Source organism: Thamnophis elegans, chromosome 2 (genome assembly GCF_009769535.1).
Source record: "Thamnophis elegans isolate rThaEle1 chromosome 2, rThaEle1.pri, whole genome shotgun sequence".
Taxonomy (NCBI): Eukaryota; Metazoa; Chordata; class Lepidosauria; order Squamata; family Colubridae; genus Thamnophis; species Thamnophis elegans.
In genome coordinates, this window is record NC_045542.1 from 97286218 (window position 1) to 97311735 (window position 25518).

General features: G+C 38.7%; 1 protein-coding gene across 1 annotated transcript; it reads left to right on the forward strand.

The window, feature by feature from the left end:
- Positions 1-560: 560 nt before the first annotated feature.
- Positions 561-25164, forward strand: SIMC1 (SUMO interacting motifs containing 1). Its single transcript, XM_032210472.1, has 10 exons — positions 561-732; positions 7187-7948; positions 10720-10961; positions 11322-11391; positions 16023-16171; positions 17963-18151; positions 19483-19611; positions 21680-21836; positions 22023-22107; positions 24749-25164. The coding sequence occupies exons 1-10, from the start codon at positions 589-591 to the stop codon at positions 24967-24969; spliced, it is 2148 nt and encodes a 715-aa protein (XP_032066363.1). The 5' UTR covers positions 561-588; the 3' UTR covers positions 24970-25164.
- The last annotated feature ends 354 nt before the right edge of the window (positions 25165-25518 follow it).

Genomic DNA, 25518 nt, shown 5'->3' on the forward strand with positions numbered 1-25518 from the left:
CTTCTTGTTGTTATGCCATATCCGTCATCGGACGTTGGCGATCATGTTGGCAAACCTGAGTTTTGTCCAAACCAGCCCCTTAAGTTTTGAAGCCATGATGTTCTTCTTCTGCCTGGACCCCGCTTGCCTGCAATCTTTCCCTCGAGGATCAAGTGAAGGGTGCCGTATTTTTCTGGGTATCGCATATCGAAGGCATACACAACCACAAAATGTTTCCATTGAAATGTTTCCATTAATATTGAGGTGTGACATCTCTCATCTGTTTGTCACTTTATTGTTAAGCTTCCAGTGTCAATATTTTGACATTCAAGCAAAACGCTTGCTTCAAGTCAGTTCCTTTCCCTTTTGGAATAAGTTAAAGATTTCAGCTTCAGGGCTACCTTGAGGGAGAACGTCCTAAACCTGCAAAGAACACTTTGAAGTTAGGAAATCTAGAACGAGCCAGATGTATATTAGCCGAGCCGAAGTAACAGAAGCCAACCGCTGCGTGGGCGAGAAGCGTGTGTGTGTGGGGGGGTGTCAGGTTGACCGGCCACGCCTTGTTTCTCGGGCCACGCCCCCTGGAGGCGGATCGCGGAAAGGGGCGCGATGGATGAAGGTGCGCTGCTCCCCGGAGAAGCGCATTCGGGAGAGGAGGATTCTGCGAATCCCTCGCCGCTCCGTCGCGGCCGCTCACTCCAGAGGAGGAAATGGAAGCGAGAGCAACTGAACGGCAGTTTCTCGCAGCCCCTGGTGAGTCAAGCAGGGCAGGTCAGGGCGTCGTTTGCCCGCAGTAAAGATGGTGGTGTTTCCTGTTTTCACTGTTGCGGGAGAGGATTCCCTCGATTCTGGTCGCTCTTTACGCGGCGGCTTCTGCCTGCCCCGATTCCACCCCTTGCCGGAGTCCTCCGTCTCTCCTTCCCCGAGCCGCTTCTTTTCTCGGCGCGTTGTGCGGTGATGCCGGGGAGGCTTGCAAAAGCCGGGGAGCTCGGGTTTCCCCAGATAAGCTGAGTTTGACGAGCGGGGAAAGATCCGTCCTTCTGATGAAAACACGAGTGGAAAAGCATGCGGGGGATTGGGGGGTGAGGGAGAGGAAACGCGCTTCTGAAGCGAAGTTGCCCGAAGTGCCCGTTTAATGCTCGGTTTCCCTTTCTCTTTCCCTATTAAGTGAACCTGCGCCGTCTTCCGTAATCCTAGTATGGGTTGCTTTTGCGTCTTCTTTATTCTAGGGTTCCCCTACGCGTTGCCCGTTTGCCTCTCGGGATGGGGTTTATTGGGAGAGGTCCCTGCGCTGCGTTCTCCTTCTGAATCCCGTCTCGGCGCTCCATCATGTTGCGCTTGTCCTCCTGTCCCTCGTTTTAGACCCGAGCCGGCTTCTCTCCAACCCCTCTTAGAGCCATTGGAAACTGCTACTCGTTTGTCCATCTGTCCCACTGGCAACAGGACTCCGGGGTCTGAGAAACCCACTTCCCGTCGCCTGATCCGTTTAGTTTATCAGGGATTGAACCTCGGGTTTTCTGCTTGTAAAATATTTCCTCCGTCGCGTTCCTATAGTAAATGACCTAACGTCAGCTTGAAAAATAGTTACAGTTTAAATGACAATGGCCGATAACGGTAAATGCCATAAAGCAGTCTGTTGACAGATTAAACAAGGAAACTATCCCAACCCTTGATACTGAAATGTAATCACATTTCACATTTTCAGCTTAGAGGAAATCCTTGTCAATTTCGTTGCTTTATGGAACTATTACTATATAAAGAATAAACGTATTACTTTATTTCTGTCTTGTTGGAGACAGGGAGGGAAACTGGTGAAAGTAACATGACTCTCGATGAACCTTACTGTTTTTTTTTCTCCTCTTGAGATGGGGAAGTTTACAAGTGTGTGTGTTTTAAGTTATCATGATGTAATGTAACTGATTTACAATCACAGGATAGCAAAAACCAGGAACTCTCTTAAGAAACTGAAGACGAAATGGATGTTGATTACATGCAAATCCATGAAATGTCCATATAAAAAATGCTACATGCAGACATCTAGAAATAAGTTCATAAGATTTCCCAAGCCTCCTTGACCTGTTATCTTAATAGAGCCCCAAATGTTTGTTGCTAAGCAAGGCAATTATTAAGTAAGTTTTGGTCTATTTAATAATCTTTTTGGCCACAATTGTTAAGCGAAACACTGCAATTGTTAAGTTAATGGTGTGGTCATTAATCAAATCCGGGTTTTCCCATTGTTTGCTTGTCTGGAAGCCAGGTGGGATGACATCACTCTTGTCATAAATACTATACTATACTAACTAGCATAAATACATGCTAGCTGCCAAGTGTCCAAATTTTGATCATGTGCCCATGGGGATGCTGCAATGGTCATAAGTGTGAAAAACAGCCATAAGTCACTTTTTCAATGCTCTTATAACTTTGAATGTTCACTAAACTAATGATTGTACGTGTGCGATTTGCTGTAAAGAAAAAGAAAAGCCATTAAATGTATCACTATGAGAAAGGGGGACGGGACAGAGTGGTGGTGTCTATAGCAATTTCTGCAACAATCTTTGCAGCAGAGGATTGACACAAAATGAAAAATGTAATGACCAAAGTTCTATGCAAGATGATTTAATAGTATTATATTGACCACAGTTATTAATTCTCTAATAAGATCTTGCTAAAATTGGCAGCTCCTTTAAAGCAGTGGGAGCTGCTTTGGAACAGGTGGAACAGGTTATTACTGAGGCTGATTGCTGAAACATGACATGCTAGTATTAAAAAGGAATTCAATTGTTTGCCAGTGCACTTCCCCTCAGTTCCAATTCTAGTATGGTCTACAAAATGAGAGGCTCCAGACGAAGGTCGTTCTGAATGCGTATAGTTTTAGTGCTGATTCTAGTTGTTTTATTTTATTTTACATGGAACATTTGTTTCTCTTGAACTATGAACATATTTTAAAATATTTTGAAAGTATTGTTTTTTAAAAGGGATAGAAATAACTATCTTTCAAATAAATAGTAACTACAATGTTGGAACTACACTTTCCAGAAGTTAAAATTAAAAAAATTAAAATTATCTGGCATAAATATAACATTACCATGCCAAAAGATGAGCGTCTCTTGTTAAGTTGGAGAAAGCCTGCATTTTCTACCTTTTCCAAGATAATGCAGCTAATTTAGCATTGTACTGCTTACTAAGCAACCTACCCTATGATGATACCCTCAGGTGCTTGAAAGTTTGTGAACCCTTTTGAATTTCAATATTTCTATATCAATGTGACCTAAAACATCTGCTCTCCACCACAAGTCCTAAAACTAGATAAAGAGAAGACAATAATACATTTTTCCATTTATTTATAGAGGAAAATGAGCCAAAGCTCTCAACATATTCATCCTTGCTGCAGTCCTCATTTATTTCCTCTGTATGATCCTCTTTCAGCTGATCACTCACTTTTGTATTCAAGACATATCACCCATTCATTCTTGACCCCCTTCCTTCTTATTTTCCCCCACACACAACACAAATAATTACTTTCCCCTATAGTCTTTTTTGTTTCTCTTGATATTCCAAGCTCTTGTTGTCATATAACAAGGGAGAGATGCAATCTTATGCTCCATTTATACAAAAAGTCCCAGCAGAGGTGTGAATCCTGTTCAGGATCGTCCATTGCTGACATGGTACTTCATAGCTTGGCACCTTTTTTGTGGGGACATTTATATGTCTTCCTATGTCTGGGCATTCAGTGACCCATTTGGCTTTTCATTGGGAATTTATATTAAAGTTGTTCGGGAGATGTTGTGCCAGTGGGCTTCCTGGATTTGCGTCTTCTGGTTGATAAATGAGGAAGGTCAACATGCATTGGTAGGAGTGAGTTGCTCATAATTTTTCTGTATTCTCTCACAAGTGCATTTTGCCTTTGTAAAGTTGGCAGTGCTATTTGGCTCAGAACAGGAAGCCAGCTATTCAGAGTGGTTTTAATACATCCGCTTATAATCCTCGTAGTGTTGAGATTGGCATCTAACTTATTAGTATGGCAGCTATTAAGCCACATAGGGGAACAGTATTCTGCTGCAGAGAAGACAAATCCTAATGCTGATGACCTCAGAGTGGCATCTCCCCATTAATTCCACATAATTTCTGGAGTATGTTGTTCCTAGTATTGGTTTTTACCACTGTATTCCCTAGGTGTATCTTGTAGGAGAGAGTCCATTACTCCCAGGTACTTTGGATGAGGATCATAGGGGAGTAAGTTGTTGTTTAAGTAGACGTTCGGGCTTTATATGCTAATTTGTTGTTAAGGTTGGAAGCACATAATTACTATTTTACTGATGCTAGTGAGCCTCCAATCATTGAAGAATTTTCCCAAGATTTTAAGATCTTGGACAGGTTATCAGCTACCTCTATGTGCTTTTCTTGTTCTGCTGTGGCCAAATCATCAGGGTATCCAAATTTGTGTCTCTTTATCGCCAGCATATCTGATATATTATAAAATGAATAGCTGCAAGAGTTTGCAGCAAGAGCTCAAAAAGGCAGCTTTCAACTCTGTCTTGAGGTTTGACAGGTTTTAGAAGTAATATTATTTTAGCTTTTTTGAATTCTGATGGGAGGCAGCTATTGGAAACTACATCTGAGAGGAATTTACCAATAGGATACAACAAATTCATTTTTATCACTCTATTTTTTTGCAATTGTTCTCTCCATTTTCCCTGTCAAACAGAACTATTTTAATACTCAAGATAGTAGCTATTGTCAAATCAGATTGGATTAATATATTGGCACTCATGGGTATTTTGGCTATTTGAAACATGTTACTATAACAGTTATAGGGGGTGTCTTATAATAGGAAATATATTTCCTTTAAGAGTTTGGTGAGCCTTAGTATGAAGAAGAGTGAGGCAGCTGGAACATCTGAGAATTAGTAAAATAATCCTCCCCTCCTTTTTTGTGCCTGCTGCAATCAGCTAAATGCTTTTAGAGGTAGCAAGGACAGGAAGGAGTGGGTGGTAAATAAACGCCGATGACCCTGAGATTTAATAGTCTGACTACAGTACTTCGCCTTCGTTCCCAGGCAAGGTCATCACTCTTGTACTTTCTGCATCTGTCAATGGGCAGCCAGAAAATTAAAGAGGAATCAACAACCATTTAGGAAAAACTCATCTTCTCTAGGGCTCTTAATATGTGTTTTTTGCTGCTTTATAAAATGAATTGTAAGCCATGTTACAAATGTTAGTATAAGCAAAACTAACCACTATTCATTCAGCAATTAATTTCCCATTTGAATTCATCTTGTGACCAACAGGTAGATCAGGACCATTTATTTTGAAAAAAGAGAAGCCAATTTAGCATACTGATTTCTTTACTCTTTAAAATGCAGCCTTTGTAATTTTTCATGCTTCAGTTACAAGCAAACACTGAGATTTGCAACAAAGTGTAGCAGTGCAGAGTACCTCTGTTCCAGAATCCCAAATTCACTTTCTTCCTGCTCCCCAATCTCCCAATTCTCAATTTTTCCCTTGAATAGATAGCATTTTAATTAAACATGTTTGGTCTTTGTTTGGCTATGTTGCTCTTTCCTTTCTTTTCTTTTTTGCCTCCTGCTTCCTTCCTCCCCAAACTTTTTCATCTTAAGCAAACCAGGATATTTCTTAGGCTTACTTCTACTTGGTTCTTTCTCGTATAAAAATGATAACAGGTGTGGATATGACTATTTTGACCACATAAGGATCCACATTCAGAGACTCAGTTAATCTTATGTACGGATACCAATTTAATAATTTAGTATCTTGTAACCAATATAATCAGTAGCAAGACTACTAAAAAGTGACTTTTCAGAAGTATTGAAAAATACTGAATAAGACCAGGTCATATTTCATTATTGTAATCCAAAAATCTGTGGAGAGCATCAGGTTTTCCAATCTCAGATGGTGAATACAGAATTTAGCATTTGCATTTTCTATCTATCCCTGTATATTTAAAGTTTATCCAGGATTTTAAGTGTGTTTTTTCTCTTCAGAAAACTGATTGACTCTAAAAAGTTTGAAAGCCTAGGAAATGCTTTCCCATTGGGGAAAGTAAGTTAAGATCAAAGCTTTTGGGAAATAGGTCAGAGTGGTGGATAGTTTCTTACCCAGTCAATGAAAGTTTGCAGGTCACTTTTCTCCCCTAAAGAAATTCAGTTGACCCACTAATTCTGAGGCATCTTTCAAATGCCACAAGATTCTAGCACAAGTAGTGCCACAAGTAGTGGCAGTTTAGCATGGCAGTCTATGCCTTTTTTAACTTCAAGAAACCATTTCCCCCTTAATCCAAAGGTTGGTTCCTTTGAAGTTAAACCTAGCCTTTTCAAAGACTAACCAATATGAATTTATTCTGAAGTCCTTGAATATGTACTTACAAATGTTAAGATCAAAACAAACCTGGGTGAGAAAGAAAGGGATTTTACCTTATAAATTTGCTACTTGTAGAAGGGTATATAGGATCCATGTCTTCTATTGATTCATGATGCATCAATCACAAATATCAAATGTACGTAATTTTATATTAAGGCATGAAAAGCCCCTGTTAATAAACCCCTTTTGCTTTGATTGAAGTAATTTGTACTTGGGAGGGAGATGAAAAACCAACTTCGCAAAAGTATTGAGTCTTTCTCAAATCCAGGAACTGGGTTCTTTCCAGCTCCATGCCAATCGGGTGCCTGAATTTCATAGCAATAACAATGTTTTTCCTTCAGCTTCCCCATGTGAAGCTGAAAGGCTGTGTTTAGGTAGCAGTGTCTTCAGTACCTGGGCTGAAGCAATAGTATCACTTCTGCTGATGTGTTAAGGTTCTCAGCATCCTTCTATAACAGGCATCTCCAAACTTGGCAAGCAATCCAGACTTGTGGATTTTAACTCCCAGAGTTCCTAACACCACAAATCTTAAAGTTGCTATGTTTGGAGACCCCTTCTGTATAAGAAGGAATTATTGTGGTGTTGAGTTCCTGTTTGCCATTCTGTGTAATGCTCCAATAAATTAATAGAAGGGGAAGCAGCTGGCCAGAAATTAATATATAGGGGTTTTCTTTATTTTCCAGATTTCCTGGAGGGTACTTGTTGCGGCATCTAATCTGTCTCAAAGCCAACAAGTGTCTCGGTATTCAAGTGAAGACTTGAAACGATATATGCTTCTTTGAATCCAATCCAGCATTTTAACTACCTTAAATTATCTCCTCTCTTTGTAGGAAATTATTGATCTCACTGGAGAAGACATAGTTGTGCGAACAACAGCATGCAATGACTTGGAGATAATTGATCTTACAGAGCCTGAGGAGGTCGTGATCAACTCCCTCCAGGACCATAGCTGCTTTGCCTGGGACCTGAAGCCATCAACTTCAGTCTGTGCTGAGCCCATCTGCTCTTCTAATGGTCTCACTGTTGTTGATGCTGAGAGCAAATGTACTGTGCCAGTGGCCATGTGGGTTCAGGACCGTGAGCGATCTTCCCCCAAAGTAGGTGTAGGAAAACTAGACTACCTTCCAAGTAACAGATTCTTCTGCCATTCCAACTACAGTGAGGAATCTGAAGGCAGCAGTCACACCACTTACAACAGTGATTTGGGCTCTTTGGGAAGTCCTCAGCTGGAATCTGATGTTTTCTCTTTCTCATCAGGCAATGACGGTTCTGAACGCCCCATGCCCTTGGACAGTGTAGAGCCTCCCCAGGCTTGCTCATCTGAAAAAAAACCCAACTTGCAGTTCTATCCCCGGCATCAGAGACCATCCCCAAGCCTCTGCTACTCTTCTTTGAACACTGCCAAATCTGTAGCTGAAGCTGCTCAGCCTTTGCACCAGGCAAATAAGCCACGGCGTGCCATGGAATCAAATGTCCAGGAACAATCCAAGCGGACTGATATCAAGGTCTGGTTGAAAACACTGCAGTATTGCCATGGAATCCCTGTACATCATCCCCTTCTTCAAAATGTGGTGGAAAAGGAGTCAAGAAAGGTAATTTGCAGGAGATAAGCACATCCCAAGCAGGACTTTGAAGTCCACATCAGTCTGGATTTTAGAATTTCTAAAACTCAGAATAGCCGCGAGATACATTGGCTCCACAACTCAAATAGGCTTGGTTTAGATTGCATAGTTTGTTTGCAGAAAGCTATCAGGTTGTCCAGCTCAAATGAATTGCTAGGATACATTTCCTATCAAATAAAATAAAACATGAGTAAAGTCATATTTTTTCATCAAAAAGTCAGTTCCACTATAAGTAGATACTGCTATGATGGGAAAAAACAGCCATTGGGGGGGGGGGGGAGTTGTTTGTTATAAACATTTTTGGGTGTAAAAGTAGTAGGTGATTTTATGTACACACAGATCTGTTCTGCTGAATTTGCAGATCTTAGGATTTAGTCTGCCTTTCTATCCAAAGCCAATGGTAGCATCAAAGCTGTTTGCACAGCTAGAGATCTTTCCTTCCAGGTGCATTACATTTACCCCATTAATAAGGCATAAGCTTTTTAGTCCAAAAACAGTAGAATAAAGTTTTGCCATATGACAGAGATGGAATGGAATGGATCAAACTGGGACTTTCAGCCAGCATGTCCAGACATTTAGGCGTTACATTATAATTCCACATTCAAGGCTTTGTTAATAACAATTACGAACATTAAAACCTTTTCTCTGAGATACACCTGATAAAAGCAGAGTTCCTCTCTGATCTCATTCAGGTATCATCTAAGCCAAAATATGATTTACGTGATTTTGGCTCAGTACGTTATGGAAATTCAGTCAACTGTATTAATTCAGTAAATTACAAAGGAATAACTTGGATTCGCACAATTTGCTAATCTATCAAATCTCAACTATCAGGTGGTGCCTTGTTACATTCTGGTTTAACTGTTTGGTATTATGTTATAAAAACTCAATAACAATCTCACCTCCTCTAGAAGGCACAAAGTTCATATTAAAGTACAGAGCAACATGTTCTAATTCATGTCATCCTAGCAGTGTATATTTCTTGCTAAATCTTCTTTCTTAATCAAGTTGTCAAACAGAATCTCCGGCTTGGTTACTTAAAGGTGGAAGGCATCACATCAAAGAGGATAAGGCTGAGACCAAGCAGGTTGTAATTGTTCTGGTCCACCAGCAGCCTGCGGAGCTGGCAGCAGAGTCAGACAGTGAGGAGGTTGGGGAGGAACATGGGCCAGTCCTGGAGTCTGGGGAAGCTCGGACGAGGGCTCTGCCTCGGAGGCAGAGAGGGGGCCAAGGCCATCTGGTAGTTATTTGCTGCCTCCGGAGTCTGACATCAGCAAGGCAGAAGAACAGCGGGAGCCTGTTCCCAATGTGTGCGTGCGCAGAGCTGCCAGAAGGCAAGAACAATTAAGAAAACAAGGGTTGACTTGGGCGTAAGGCTTGGAAATGATTGGCCCCTCCCGTAAGACATGTAAGACAGAGGAGCGAACGGGAAGTGAGCCTTTGCAGGAAGCAATTAGTTCATCTGGTTGGTTCAAGCTTTGAAAAGTTGTTTGACTCTATGCTAAGTTTGGCCTTGCTCTGCCTTTGGCAATTGGTCTCTGGCCGGATTCCAAGGGAGATAAGGTGGGTGTTTATCAACATTCCCCTGAAAGACTGTGGCAACTCGAGCAGACATCTGTCGGAATCTTCACAGACTGTTTGTGAAGCCTTGCGGGCTGTGAATGATCATAATTCACAGCCGTATAAATAAAAGAGGGTTTTTTGGGACTAAGATTGTGATTTATGCTTTCTCAGGAAGTCTAGGTCAGAACAGTAATAGCCAACATCAGATGAGGCTTGAACCCAATAAGGCTATGTGTGTTCAATCTAATGCATTCGGCATGATAAATCAGAACTGAGATATCTAATGTGGTACCTGTGGGCACCTCCTATAATGCTTGTCAGAGCCACTGTACTATTCCACTCATTAATTTCATAAAGACTGTTGAAAAAGCAAGTACCAGCCTGTTTTTAAGAGTCCTTGGAGTCCATATAGACCTCTTAAAAAATAAAAATGGTGAATGGTTGTAACCCACAGCTTTGTTGATAAATATATCTAGTGCACTGAAAAAAGATCAAATGAAGGTGAAGGTGATGAGGAGTATCCCGGAGAAAGCAGCATCTGCACAAGCTACAAAGATATTAAAATAATACATGTGAGATAACATAATTATGCAAATAGAATGACATCGTGATGTTTAAAGAAAGTAGAAGAGTCATGTCATTTGTTTGATGATACTATCATGCAGGTACAGTCATTTCTTCTCCATCCCTACCTTCCAGCCATATGTACCTATAGGGTGCATCAAGGAATCACATCACCAGGCAGCTAATGGATATTGTATGATACTGGTTACACCACTATAGTAACCTTCTAAAAATGGACAATTCCGACCCACCCCCATATGTATGTATGTGTGAGGGGGGTGAAATCTATAATGTGTGTCTGCTGCTCCAAAAGAGGTTAGGGATCACTGAACAACAGCAAACATTGTCTAATATTCTCTTTTATTGTAAAAATAGCTTAATTTCCCAGAACATTCAATGTAAGACCAAACACACAAGTTTTGCAAGGTTTGAATTAGAAATAAATTTTCAACTAAAACTGAAAGAAATATTCTAACCAATGTCCATAATGTGTATGTAATAATCAAAATTATTTTTAAAAATGGGCAATCTGAATAATAAAACTATCTGAAGTTTTTCACCCCATATAATTACTGCCAGATACTATATGCATGTTCATCTTCCTTTATGCACAGGATAAAAGACTAAAAACTCAACCTATTCCTTTCCGGAGATTAAACATGGTGTCCAGCACAATTGAAGAGAATTTTTTCCAGGGAACCTTGGATTTCCTTATGGACTATGTATCCTCTAAATACTACCCACCAAAAGATGTCACAACCTATGTGGTCAGGCAGATTCTGCTGAGCCCAGAGCATCAAGAGGGGCAACAGGAGATACAGAAGGATGCTTATGTGTTGTTGATGAAAATCCAGGCGTAAGTGTTCTCCCACTCCTCCAGTTACTTGGTAGGATTTTGCATCAGGCCATTAGGCCTTTCTTAGCTTTGGGTTATGGTATCAAGTATCAGATCAAAACTGATAAGGCAACACTTTGTTCCCAGAGGTTTTCTTTGATATTATTTCTAAATGCCATAAGTGCCAGAGCTCAAAAAGATTAGCTATCCCTGCCCTAAACTGAAGGGATTTGAGCATTCATCTTTTTTTTAATAGCAAATACAACCCATGAAGAAACAACAGATTAGTTTTAATTTGAAATGTACTACATCTAAACTGTTTAGCAGAAAGTTTTGACAAGTATGTTGTGATGGTATAAAAAGCTTAATTTTAATTTTTAGACTTCATCCAGCAACAGTTGATACAGTGGTGTGGGACTGGCAACTGCTAAATGAAGTCATGGAAGTGCAGGTATGTTGATGACCCCCCCCCCCCTTTTAGATGAGAAGAAAAATCCTTAATATGTAAAAGCAAAGAGTTTGAATCAGACCGGTCTGGTTCGAAGATACAGCAGAAAAAACCACTGAGGTTATTATTAAACCAGAGCTTATTAAACATTCTATCTTGGAACCACATGGCTGTTCTGAAGGAAGAATTGAAAGGAATTAACCTTATTACATGTGGTTTTGATGTAGCAAAATGCTCTGCTTCTTATATCTTGGACATCTCTACGTGGCCCTTGTATTCAACCTGAAAACCCTAATTGTTCTTGAAAGCCATCTCTGCACAATGTAGCCTCCCTGTCATCCGAAGCTCACTGTCACGCCATCTGACTTCAGGTTTTCCTGAACCAATGCTGAGTTATACTTTTCACCATCTCTCCGTGTTTCATGCGCTTCCAGATTCCACTTATGGCCACACACTCATATACTCATAGCCTGTTGGGGAACATGAATCTTGTAAGCCCCACTTGTTTTTTGCCTGGGATTTCCAAACAGGTGCAGCTAGAGCAGCCAGGAGTCACAGTCCTAGTCAACAGCTGGGAAGTAAATTAGGAACACACAAATCACTTTCAACTGAGCTCTGGCATGTCAATTCTTTGGAATACCTGGAGACCCTATAGATTTACAGAAGTAGAAAAACTGGTCTCTTTCTCCCTCCCTCCCTCCCTCCCTCCCTCCCTCCCTCCCTCCCTCCCTCCCTCCCTCCCTCCCTCCCTCCCTCTTGCACTCACACACACACCTCAACTAGGTGCCAGGCAATAGCAAGAGTCAGAAGCTGCCAAGTCTGGATCTAAAAGACTCAGTCTGGCCTCCCTTTTATACCCAAAGTCCTTGCCTTGTTGATTTGCAAGTCTGTGTTTATTTGTAAATCAGACTTGTTGATTTACAAATCTGATTTACCAGCAGTTGATGGGATGAAGGGGAGGGTTGGAGCTGTGGTCAGGCCCAGCCTTCTTCGTCTGCTTCAGCTGACATTTTTCCTTTCTTTCCCTAATCATTTGTTTCCTTCTTATCTACTTCCTCCAAAGGACCTTTTTGACAAAGTTCTTGGTTTTTGTCCTCTCTGCTTACAGCTTCATCTTTAGGTTATGGCAGTTTCAGCCTAGTATCGCATTAGATGAAGCCTTCCTATTTGCACCAAATGTTGCTCTTTGGCAGCAATAGAGTTGCTGATGTAATAGGGTGTAGGAAATGACCAGTCTGAGACTAGGGGAGGGATCAAACACATCATCAGTCATGAGTCCCTTTGCGCCCACAAGAGATGGCTAGTTCAGCCCACCTTAAATTCCTTCTACTCTTATCTCCCACTAATTTCCCTTGGCCGGTCAGATTATTGTAGAGCTCAAGCTTACAATAAATTGTTATACCCATTGGAACTGTCTGGATCTCCTAATTTTCCTGGCACTTGACACAGAGGAGGGATTTGCCGCGCAGCTTTTAGTCACTTTCAGTTGGTGAACTTGTCAGCAGGCACAACAGCAAGGAAATTAGCTAAATGTAGAGGATTCTCCTATTCCCCCCAATGACCTGCAGCACTCTGGGCTAGGGGTGTGCAGGATTGCTTTCCTACCATGACCTTCATGTTATGAAGATTTCCCCAATATTGATTGCCTATCGGAAATTGGTTTAATAGGAGCATTTCTGGAGGGTTTTAGTTTAGTTTAAATGTGGGATGGCACCAATCATGTGACTGTTCTGGGGTGGGGTTCTGTTTTGACTAATTATTTTTTTTAGAATGCCCTAAATAGCTAAGTCTTGAATTGCAAGAATAAAGAGGTTGGATGCTGGATCACCCACAAGATTAAAATTAAATTTAACAAGATTAGCAAATATTAGTAATTTAATCTTTCTGTCCAGGAAATTTCCTGTTTTTACTGTTCGCTTTCACTGTTGAAAGAGCAGAAACTGTATGGATCACACGCAACTGGCAGAGTCCTCTATGACTACCAAGCAGTGTGTGCAGTACACATCATTTTGCAGCCAAGTCCATCGGTGAATCAGGGCCTCATTCTTTTTTTTATTTTTTTTATTTTCAAAACAAACACAACATATAAAATCTTCCTTCTTTACATACTGTAGAAAGTGTATCAGTTGGTTGCAAAAGGCTTTCGTGCATCTCTTCCACAGTCATCAAGCATAATTCATATTAACTCAAGTATTTTAACTCAGATATTTATACGTTACCCTTATCATAGCTCCATTTTTATTTGACTATAATTGTTTAAACGTCCATCATAAAATATACCAAGATTTAACACATAACCACATACTGGCATTTCATTTAATATTTCTAAAATCCTCCAATAACACTGAATCCTTATGTCCTATTCTAGCTAAACATCCATAATATTTAATAACAAAAATTTTCTAATTCTCCTTTCCAAATCATTGTTTGCAATTTTCATCCAGTTTCCTTATGTTGTACCCATACATATATATAGGTTGTCATCATTATCCCTCCTTTATTTGACTATATCCTGTATCATACCATTTTCCCCCTAATAATCAAAACTTAACTGTATCTAAATTAGTTCTTTTTTATTAACCTTTGTATATAATCCAAAAGGATTTCTAATATTCCTTTCATGGGTACCATTCAATATTCATATCCAATTATTACTTATCATAACACTACACATATATATTATTATCATTATCAATTATTTATTTAACTATATCTATTATCACTAAATTTCACTAAGTTTAACTAGTTTTAAGTTATATTCTTCCATCTATCAACCTGTATCTTTCTAATAAAAAAACCAATCTCATATCTTCTGCCATTTGTGGTACCAATCCTCTAATCATCTTCTTAATCAGCTTTGTATGGACTTCTCTTAGCAACTCCTTGCTTATAAGATCTCTCATATAATCTTGATGCCCTCTTTCTGTTTCTTTAGTCAGCTTGTCTCTGATTGTCAGCAGAGTTATCAATGCTTTTGCTAATAGAATTTCTTTCTTTAAGTCCATAGATTCTTTAATTTTATCTTCTTCTATATCTTGACCTTTGGAATAGATTTCCTCTCCATTTAATTCCTCTTTCAGTATTCCATTCTTTCCATTTTCAGGAACAAACCAATTACCATAGATATCAGCAGGTTTTAGTCTCTTTATATTCATTTTCCATTTTGGTTTTTTGAGTTTCAATCACACCGTTTTGCATTTGATGAACATCCTCAATTTTTTCATCATATTTTCTTATTATGTACTCTAGGTATTCCAGTTTTTTCTCTACTATATTTGATAATTTCTGTAGTTCTGAAAATATATTCTGCAAAGTTAAGACCTCTATTTTCTCTTGATGTTGTGCAATTCTTACAAACACAGCTGCTCTAGCTTGGAAGGTTAATAAAATTAAAGCATAGATTCACAAAGAACGTTGTTTTCACTTTTCTCTGATTGAAAATGTACTTCAAAGGGACATCTGTGTGTTTCCCTTCTTATCACTCTATAGCCAAACAGTAAAACCTTGGGTGCCAAGTCAAAACAATCCATGAAAAAAAAATATTCCGTTTTGAATACACAAAGCTCCGATCAACAAAACCTCCCAGCCTCCGAGCGGAAACAGTGTTAAAGAGTTTCTTTTTGTATCTTTTTTGTATTTCAAGTTAGAAAAAGAGGTCCAAACTTTAAATGAATTAGAAAAATACCCATAGCAATAAAAGAGGAAAACTTTAGTCTATAGATTACAGAGAGTCACAGAGAGAGGGTAGAAGAAGAAAACTTAATCCATCCATTTCAAAAGGTTTGCATAGATTCGATCCATGAAAATAGCATTTAAAAAGTAAGATAACCACTGTCCCAAACCATTCCAAATTTAATTCTGCCAGTTGGTTCTTCTATTCTTCAATTTAAATTGATTTTTAAGTTTTTATAGGCAGTCTCTTTTTTAAAACAATAAAAATCCCTCACCAGCTGGAAACACTTTCTCTTTCCGTATCCTTCCGTTTGGAGCCGCCCCGACTTTATCAGCCTTGGCTGGATTTTTTGTCGCCGGCTGGAAGAACTTCTCTTGCTTCTTTCAGGGATTTTGCGATATCCCTGAGATCAGCAAGACCTATTCTTCCTGTTTACCGTCTCTTCGGGACGGTTTAGGTCTATTTGGACCACCCAGCGGCAAAAGTGTTGGCTATGGTCTCAGAGCATTGAGACCACACAAACATATTGTTGCAACATTGGTTCCTCCTTTCAAGCCCTCATTCTTGTTTTTGTTCTGGCTGAATGCGTAACATCCACAAGTACCAACAGGTTCTTTTTAAAACTCTGGCTGGGTTGATTCCCCCTGTCCAACTGTACCCACATAAAATCTATACACAAACAATATTAATGGATTGATAACCTGTTTTATCTAAAATGCTAAAACCACAAACTGTCACAATTGAATTAATCTGGTAGAACATGGTACAAAGCTAGTTATTAAGATATGCCTCATTTTTATTACTTCCTGGTGCAATACCTGTTTTTCACCTCAGTTTGTCCATTATGTTGGTAACCAGTTTACTTGGGTGCGCCTTCCACTAAGTGGTCAGAACAATTGCTTTGTAGTGGTACACTAATGTGATTCATTATTCTATCTTTCAAATTGTCTGACATCCACAGGAAGAGATAATTCCTGGCCGAATCCTCTTCTTACAGTATGTGATACAGACCTTAGAAGATGACTTCCAAAAGATGATCAGGACTGGTGTTCTGCACAGATCCATTGCCAAGGCAGTGCTTTCATGTGACAAGTGCTTCGGAAATGTCAAGTAATTTGCATTTTTACTCACTGACTAGAATCCTGGGGTTCTGGGAAAATCTCTTTTGCAAATATTCTCCACTGCTTGGATGTATTGCAATAACAAACTTGGCAATAGCAAATTTGCCTGAGTTTCAACCAAAGCAATGGGGCTGGAAGGTGTTGGATAAAGTAAATGGCAGTTAGGGCACTTCCTCCTCTCTGTTTATGGCTTTTTCTGCTTCTCTTTTTCTTGCTGTGTGCAAAGCAGCCTGCCAAATAAGAGACAGACTGCTCTTTTCCAGGGTCTGGTTTGCCTTCATGCAAAGGGCTATGGGATTTAGGATGAGGGCTGCAAGTTCCTTACTGCCCACCTTAGAACACTATAAAAATATTGTGAAATATTAGTCCAAAACCCAACTACATGTATGAATGGGACTCACAAAGAAGAAATGACAAAGACAGCTGTGGCAGAGGGAAGAGTCAATGTGTAAACCAACTGTTCATAATTCCTCTCTAGATAAGGAGAGGACTTGAGATCGCCCACAAGTGCTTCAGACAGTTGCTTCTCGTGCAGTGGTTGTAAGCTCTAAACCTGGTGGGTTTACAGCTCTGTGAGATGAGGGTAATCACGTCTGGAGACTGCTTGTTAACTACTTTTCAGCTTTTACAGTGGCAGATGAGTTTCCTTACCAAAAAAATAAGTTTTAAATATAAGTTTAAGGACATTCTAAAAAGTTTCTAAAACAAACAAAAAAAGAATGGTTAAAACTCTGATTTTAGAAATCCAGGTTTTAGATTTTGCAGACTAAGGGTCCAAATAAATTTGAAATAACATTTTGGAATTAATTATAAAGAATATTTCCTGTAAGAAAATGCTTTTGTTTTAGATTCTTAAAAAAACACAAGGATTTAACGTTTAGACACTAAATGAAATTAAAGGAACAAAAGATTATAGTTAAAAGAGAACTCAAACATGATAATATAGAACGAAGCAAAATTCTTTAACATTGGATATACTGAAGGATATTTTTGAACAATTGATCCAAAAGTTAATTTTAATTGTGTCTATCTCTATAGATTTTGTTTAAAAGATGATATGGAAAAGGAACAAGTTCTACCTGACAAAATCGATTTGAAAATGGAAAGTCAGGCTACATTTTAGAATGACATGAAAAAAAGATGTCACACTGAGCATATGAAAGAAACTGGCTGATGTCTTAATAATTAAAAGAAATATACAAATAAGAAACCAAAAGAGTGAGCTGGATAATTTTCCTATATTGGATTTACAAAAGAGGCTGGTTTAAGCTTTGAAGAATTTTGTGAAATGGGACAAAGAAAAAGTGAAAAGAAATCAAGTTCTAGGATCTTTGAAGGGACTAAAGATCAAGATCGTTAGAAGTAAAAGGAAGAAATATAAAATTAGTTTATATGATCAAGGTTAAAATATATTTTATCTCTAGAGATTCTTACTGGAGTTTTGCTGACACCGGACTAAAATGACAAGATTTTATAGATTTGTTTATAAATAAGAGATGGGATATGGAAATAAGAAATAATTTGTTGTTTTTTAAGAGATGATAAGTTATACTTGTAAGGAGGGGGGGGAGAGAAATCATTTCTTTTCATTTACTTTATTGTATTATTTTTTTTCTTCCTTTTTATTTTTTCTTTTGTGCATCCATATTTTTATTCTTTTGTTAATTTTTATTCTTGTGAATTGTATTCTTTAATGTAATTACTATTCTTAAAAAATGTATGAGCAATATGTGAGATTATATATCACATGTGTGCCTCTCTAATTCCGATTTCTGTTCAGGGAAGTGATTGAATGGCTAATAGCTGTGGTCACAGGGGCCAGAATTTCTCAGCAAAGAAAATTCCTGCAAGAAACCAAAAATGTATTGATAGGCAAATCCAGACATCAGAGCTGTAATTCTATTCCAGAACTGTCCTTAAATGAGACACTGCAGAAAGAGGATGCCTCCATACAATTTCAGGTTCAAAAGTAAGCAGATTCAAGTTTGCTTTCTTTGAAATTCATATGACTGTGTTTTTCTCCTTGAATTCTCCTAAATCTTAAATGAAGCAGTATCTGTTGTTTTAGTAAATAAATGTTTCCAAACCTGGGGTGGCCTAAATACACTCAGAAAGTGTTAATTGTATGTAATGTGCTTGGTTATGACTGACTTAAAATGGAACTGTATCTATCTATCATCTATCATATCTATCTATCAATCATCTATCTTTACCCACCTCACAAGTTTTACTCTCGGTGGCTCATAATTAAAAACAACCGAAACAGTAAAACATAAACCACTAGTGTATAACTATCCTAAAACCATGTTAAAAAAATTAATAAAACAATCATGGTTGATGAATATAAATCGTACATCCATTTAATAAAACAATTGCCAAGTCTCACCACTACCGCTGGATCCTCAGGTATGAGGGCACCGCTAAGTCATCATTCCCTTCATAAATCTACATTTTGAGGGAATGGCCGTCCAGCAGGCAAGTACTATGACAGAAAAGGTTCTGTTCCTGGGTCTCATCAGATGTCATTTCCTACATAGTAGACAAGGCCTGCAACATGCCTCCCCCGATGGATCTGATGGGATGGTAGATGTAACCAGGGAGAGGCGGTCCCTTAAATTTCCCTGCTCATTCCACATAGGGTTTCACAGATCATTACCAGCATCTTGAACTGCACCTGGAAACCAGTGAAGCACATGGAACAAAATGTAACAAGGGCTGCTCAAGAGTGCACAAAACTGCCTGTATATTTGGCACCAGCTTCCAAATGCAGGAGGATAGCCCAAGTATAGCATATTACAGCAATCCATTTACTATATATAACAGATGTATTACAGTGGCAATTAAGGTTCTCCTTTATCAATATTTTGGGGAACTGAACAGAACAAACCTCTCAACTAGTTTCAGCCAGTGCCAAGAGAAAAGATCCATAGTCTTTCCCTCCTATTAAGAGGGGTATAAAATATAACAGAAGTATGTGATCTGACTGCTGTTCATGGGAAGAGCATTCAGTCCATCCCCGCTATATTGCAGGTCAACCAGGGAAAGTATTTTGATAGCAACTCCACCTCAAGAGCAAATTGTTTGCCTCTCCTTTCATTTTTTTCACTATCCCAAGGCTACATGAGTTTCATTAAATTGCAGATTCTAAATGGCATTGTCTAGTGTAATTCAAGAAATGAAATTGGTGTGCTGTGTCTTTTGAAATGACTATGACTTTAAGGTTGTGGTGATTATCTTAGTTTTCATACTTCCCCTAAATGGTGGTGGTTAGTTGAGTAACATTTTGTTTCCCTGGTTTAGGGAAGCTGCACTTCTACAAAGGATGCTTTCAATAGCAGTTGAAGTGGACAAATCTCCAAATTGCAATGCCAGTAAAATTGCAGATATGATTTTTTCTTCTCTGCTGAATATTCCCAAGCGGGGCCAAAGGTAATGGATAAATAAACTATTGAATTCACTCTTCCTCAGAACTGACTTCTTCTGTATTGATTGTGCAACTCTGCATTAGCCGTGTTCTCATAATATTCCTAGATTGGTCAGGCATTTCTGAACAAAGAGCAAGTGTTGAAACTATGCTTTTTCTAAAAGGTTAAAGATCTACCACAGAGTTGGAGACCCATGCCAAATTACTTCTTTAAATACAGAAAGAACATAAACTGCATGCCTTTGCTTCTTTAACTACATGTTGTCAGGTGTATGCATTTATGTATACACCCGAAAATGTATGCATACATTTTATGTATGATGTAAATATAGGATAGCTTGGAAATCAGCCAAGTGTCAGCCAAGCATATAGCAGAATCATAGCCGAGCTTGTAAAAGTCTATAAAAAGGTGGCCAGGAGAAATAAAAGTCACTGATCACGTCATTAATTGTACATTCTAAATACTTTCTCAAACGACCACCATGAATACTTTTGAATTTCTCTCACTCACCTTGGGGGGGAAAAGATCCATGGAAGATGACGGGAGAAATTATTAACCAGTATTACCTCCATGTATGGATCATGTCTAATCACTGATGTTTTTTCCATAATTTATCAATGTATCCTGTCAATAATTACTATATTGTGTGACAATGAATTCCATAATTACATTTCAGAGAAAAAGTATATGTTTTATTGACCTGAATTTGTTATAATTCAGATATATTGAATGATGCCAACATCTATTATTGTATGACTGAAAAAAATAACCTTCCAGCAATCCACTAGTTCCAGCCCTTCCTCAGTTTTACATACTTCTATAACCTCTCTAATTTAGAATATATATTCTGATAACACAAATTAACAGACTACTAATCCATTTGCCAGAATTTACCTGGTTCCCTCATTCACCCAGTATACAGAAGCTAGGTGGGTCTTTTGCAGTCTGCCTGCCGGATGGTTTGACTGCAACTTCCATTATGCCACGCTTGGGTGCAGTTCAGCACACCTAAAGGATGACCAAGTGAAGAAGAAGACTGGTTTGCTTCACTTCCATGGCAATAAGGAACAATTCGGTTAAAATTTAATTTTAAAGCACTCAGGGAAAATATGGAAAATAAAATTCTTTATTGGCCAAGTGTGATTGGACCCACAAGGAATTTGTCTTCGATGCATAAGCTCCCAGTGTACATAAAAGATACAGCTGATGAATCGTGATCATAGTCATCATAAATACATTCATCATGAATCATAAAATACAACAGTGATAGTTATAGGTTACTAAATAAGCAATCAAAATCATACTAGGAAATTTAAAAAATCAATATAATTCGTAAGATACAAGCAACAAGGTTATAGTCATAAGTAGAAAACGAGATAAATAATAGGAAAGATGAGAAGAAGAATAGTAACACAGTCTTAGCAAATAGTTTGATAGTGTTGTGCGAATTAGTCGTTTAGCAGAGTGATGGCATGCGGGAACAAACTGTCCTTGTGTCTAACTATTCTGGTGTGCAGTGCCCTATAGCGTTGTTTTGAGGGTAGAAGTTGAAACAATTTATGTCCAGGATGTACGGGGTCTGTAGATATTTTCACAGCCCTTTTTGACTCTTGCAGTACTCAGGCTATGAGTGCTAAGAGTGCCTGTTTATCAAACTGAAATCAAGCAGAGAAGCTGAGAATGTAATCTAACCCGACCTTGACTGAACATTTCCTAGGTATCACAAAGTAAACATCTGCAGCAGGATAGCATGTTTTGAGTTTTCGGCCTGCAATAATTGAACTTTATAAGAGATGGTGTTCAAATCTTTTAGGCAAGCTTCAGGGGTCACAGAACGAACTTGAAATGTTCTCTAATCCACAGAGAATTGAGATCATCTCAACTGTTGATTTATCTTTGTCCGAACAAGTTTCATTTCATCCCATGATGCAGAGCTAGAGAAGACTCTTTCATTTGACATTTTTGTTTTGTTTTATTGTTCCTTTGGTTTAGACATGAGCCACTTTAAAAATTTTGCTCCTAAACTAGTGCAGAACATAAAACTTCACTCTTTCCAATGTGTCAACTTGCAGGGACATCTTCCTGAGCACCATGGATTGTCACCTTCTACGATGCAAAGTGTTGGAGCTCCTTTTGCATCATAGCTGCTCTAAACCACCCAACGAGCCTTTGTCTTTGACAAAAATATTGTATTTTCTGAACAATGTTTCCTTGCTGCTAACATATCAGGTAATTTGCTTCCTTCATTTATATTGATAGAACTGAAACTCAAAATATGGTGGGCACCTTCAATGTTTATGCATTGTTTTAATTGGTTGTTATTGAAAGTTATTTGAAATATAGTATTTCAAAGGCCTTTTAAAATATCAATATGTAGCACTTGTGAAATCCTGAATAAAATCCTTCCGTTCACAGGACAGGGAAAAATTGTGGCAGAGATGGGATGAAATTCTTCATCAAATGAATTTATTATTGCTGAGTTACCGTAAAATTGTTCTAGGTAAGAAGCTTGCTTATGGCTCATAAACTTCTCTTTATACTATCTGAGTAGGGGTCAATATTATCAGCTAGACCTATTAGGACATCTTGCATGAATTAGCAGATACTTAAAATACTGTAAGCTGAAATGGTTATTTCAGGTATTACAAGCTTAGAATAAAACATGCCATACTCAAAATGTTGTCCCTAGCTTTAGATAAAAATAAAGTGTTTCCTTTCATGCATTTTTGAGGTCCAGTGCTTTGCAATTTGCTTATTTCTGTTTGTTCATAATTCTTCCAAACCATGGAGTTTGGGAGAGGCATGAGCCAATAATGTCAGGCACATATTTTTTTATCTGCTGCCATTGGTTGGAGTAAATCTTATCTATCATCCATCTACCTATCTATCTATCATCTGTCTGTCTGTCTGTTTGTCTGTCTATCATCTATCTATCTATACCTATCTATCTATCTACATATCTACCTGCCTGCCTGCCTACCTACCTACCTACATGGTAGTCCATCTCAAACAAATGACCCCCGATGGTGAACAATCATAAAATTAATTTAAACCAATTAAATACTCAATGCAAAAAATAAATAGAAGTCAAGAAAAGTATAATAAAGACATATAACCAGGAAACAGGCCTCTTCACACATTCAGGCCCCTGGGCCAGGACACATAACTAGTTCATCAAAGGCCAGCAGATTTGAGGCTATCCTATTACATGAAAAGAGAATGTTCCAAAGGGCAAGTGGAATGGCAGAAAGGTACACCTTGTAGACTACCAACAGGCATTCCTTGACTGATGGGGCTCAGAGCATGCCCATCCAGACTGTATTGGACGGGTAGAAACACTGGAAGAAGATGGTCCCTTGGGTAACCTGTGAACCATTGAAGTTCACAAAATAGTGATCTTGCGCGTGTTCTTTTGTCATTCAGTTGCCAAATCATGTCCAAATCCTTGTGACCCCATGGACCACAGCATACCAGCCCCCCTATCCTCCACTGTATCCCAATGTTCACTTATGTTCATTGTGTTGATGACACTATCTAACCATCTCATCCTCTGCCATTCCCTTTTCCTTTTACCTTCAATCTTCCCCAACATTAGAATCTTTTCCAATGATGCACCAGTTGAAGCTTCTGAATGCTCTTCAAAGGCAGCTCCATTGCAGCAATCTAGACGGCAGGTCACAATGACAATGAACAGAACCTTCAGGTCCAGGAATGGACAACTGGTGTATAAACCAAAGGTGTGCAAAGGCCCTCTTAGCCACAGCTGCCACTTGCTCTTCCATCAGGGCCCTTAATGCAAGAGAACACCAGACTGCACACCAAGTCCCTCCAAAGCAGTGGCACCCCATCCAGGACCAAGGGAAACCAGAAGACCCAAATACCCAAAGACATTCATTCCTGCTTAGGTTGAGCCAAAAACCATTGTGTCCCTACACCCTCCAGGCACTGAAACAGGATGTCCATTGCATCACTCAGTCAACCTTGGGTGGAAATATAAAGTTGGATGTCAGTATATTGATATCTGAAATGGTCAGATCACTTTACCCAGCAGCCTCCTGCAGAAGTTAAATAAGAGAGGAAAGATGATTGACCCTTGATGCGTCCCATAGGGTAGAGACTGTAGGCTGGATTTCACCCAATTAACGCCAACTGGAACCGGCCCAGGAGGAACAATACAGTGCTGCCCACATCCAATTCCTGGAGCCGGTCCAGGATACCAAGATTGATGGTATCAAAGGCAGCTGAGAAGTCAAGAAAAGCAAGGATGAATCTGCTAACCACATCCCATTTCCACCAGAGGGTTAACCCTAACCCTAACAGAGGTCATTGGGACTGGTTCTTGCATAGTAATGACCCAATGACCCTGCCCCAAGGCTGGAACTCAACACAGAGCATATCCAAGTAACTGTATTTACTAGATGTGCAGCATATTTCTCACAGTGACCTGAACAGGGCCGCTGACTGACTAGCTGCAGATGCAATAAGAGCAGAAAAATAATTACTTTTTGCCATCCTTAACGCCACAAGATAGGCTCTAATAGCGGCTCTAGCTCATGCTCAATCATCTTCACCCTTTATCATTTGCAGCAGTACTCTAGGTGTCTCTTTGCCCTCTTCATCTCTCTTAGTTCAACCATAAAGCCACAGAGAATTCTGAAAGGCTACTTGGGCTGCTTTGACTACTGTTTAGACTGACTCCAAAGAGCAACGGTTGCTTTTTACTATTGGAATTGTAAAACAATGTTTTAAAAAAATAAATTATTCCATTGGCTAAGCAATAGGAATAATTTTGAGTTCTCATTGCTTCTATGAATTCACTGTTTCAAGTAGAGTTGTTTAGCGTTTCGGTATAACGCTATTTTAATTTTGTATGCAACCTTACAAGATTTGCCATCACTTGTTAATACGAAGCAGGATCGATTATGAAAAAATAAAAGACTATCTCTGAAGAGATGCAATCCTCAGAATTGCTGTATTTTAGCATTTTTAAACTTATTTTTTTCACACATTAATTTCAATTAACATGGGATAAAATAAGAGATTTTCCTATTACAACTACATGGGTAATTACAACCTAAACTATCAATCTGATGGTAAAACAAACTATAACTTTCAACAATTGCTTCTATCCTTTTTTACAGGGCACTTAAGAAACTCAGTGTATGAACGTATTAATTTAATTATCAAAGCTGCTAAACCCAAACTACAGTCAAAAGATTATATTGAAAAAAGCGATATAAAGCACAGCATTCACAGCATCCAGAAAAAACTCCGCCAGATTCCAGGACAGCCGATTCCCTCCCCCATCAGTGAAAAGATTGAATTACTCCAAGTATTGCTTTCCACTGCTATGGATATCTAACTCTTGGAGGACTGTTGGATGCTGACACATCTTCCTACGTCTAATAAGTTGTTTAAAAAAAATTAAAGTATTCTTTCTTTGATTGCAGTAAGTTGCACTGTATTTTCAGTCACTGGATAAGTCAACGACTTTTCAAGTTTATTCTAAATTTGTTAATAACAGTTTGTCTAGTTTTATTTCTATTTGTGTTTTATACAACTTTTATAATAAATTTTATTAACTGAAAAGAAGAATGAGCTTGGTCTTTTTAAAAGAAAGATTACAGGTTATAGGAGATTAGATAGATATACAATATTATATTAATATAGATGTCAATCCACCAATAATAGGTCATGGTCCCAGATAAATCTTAGTAACAGATAATACATGCAGGGCTGGGAGCTTAGTATTACAGTTAATTCTCAGTTAATGATAGTACTTGGGAGAAGAATTTCTGTCGCTAAGCAATATGATCATAAAGTATGATGTCACATGATTGCATTGCTTAGCGACAGCAATCCCAGAACTCCCTGTGCCATCATTAAGCGAGGATCACAGGTCATTAACCAA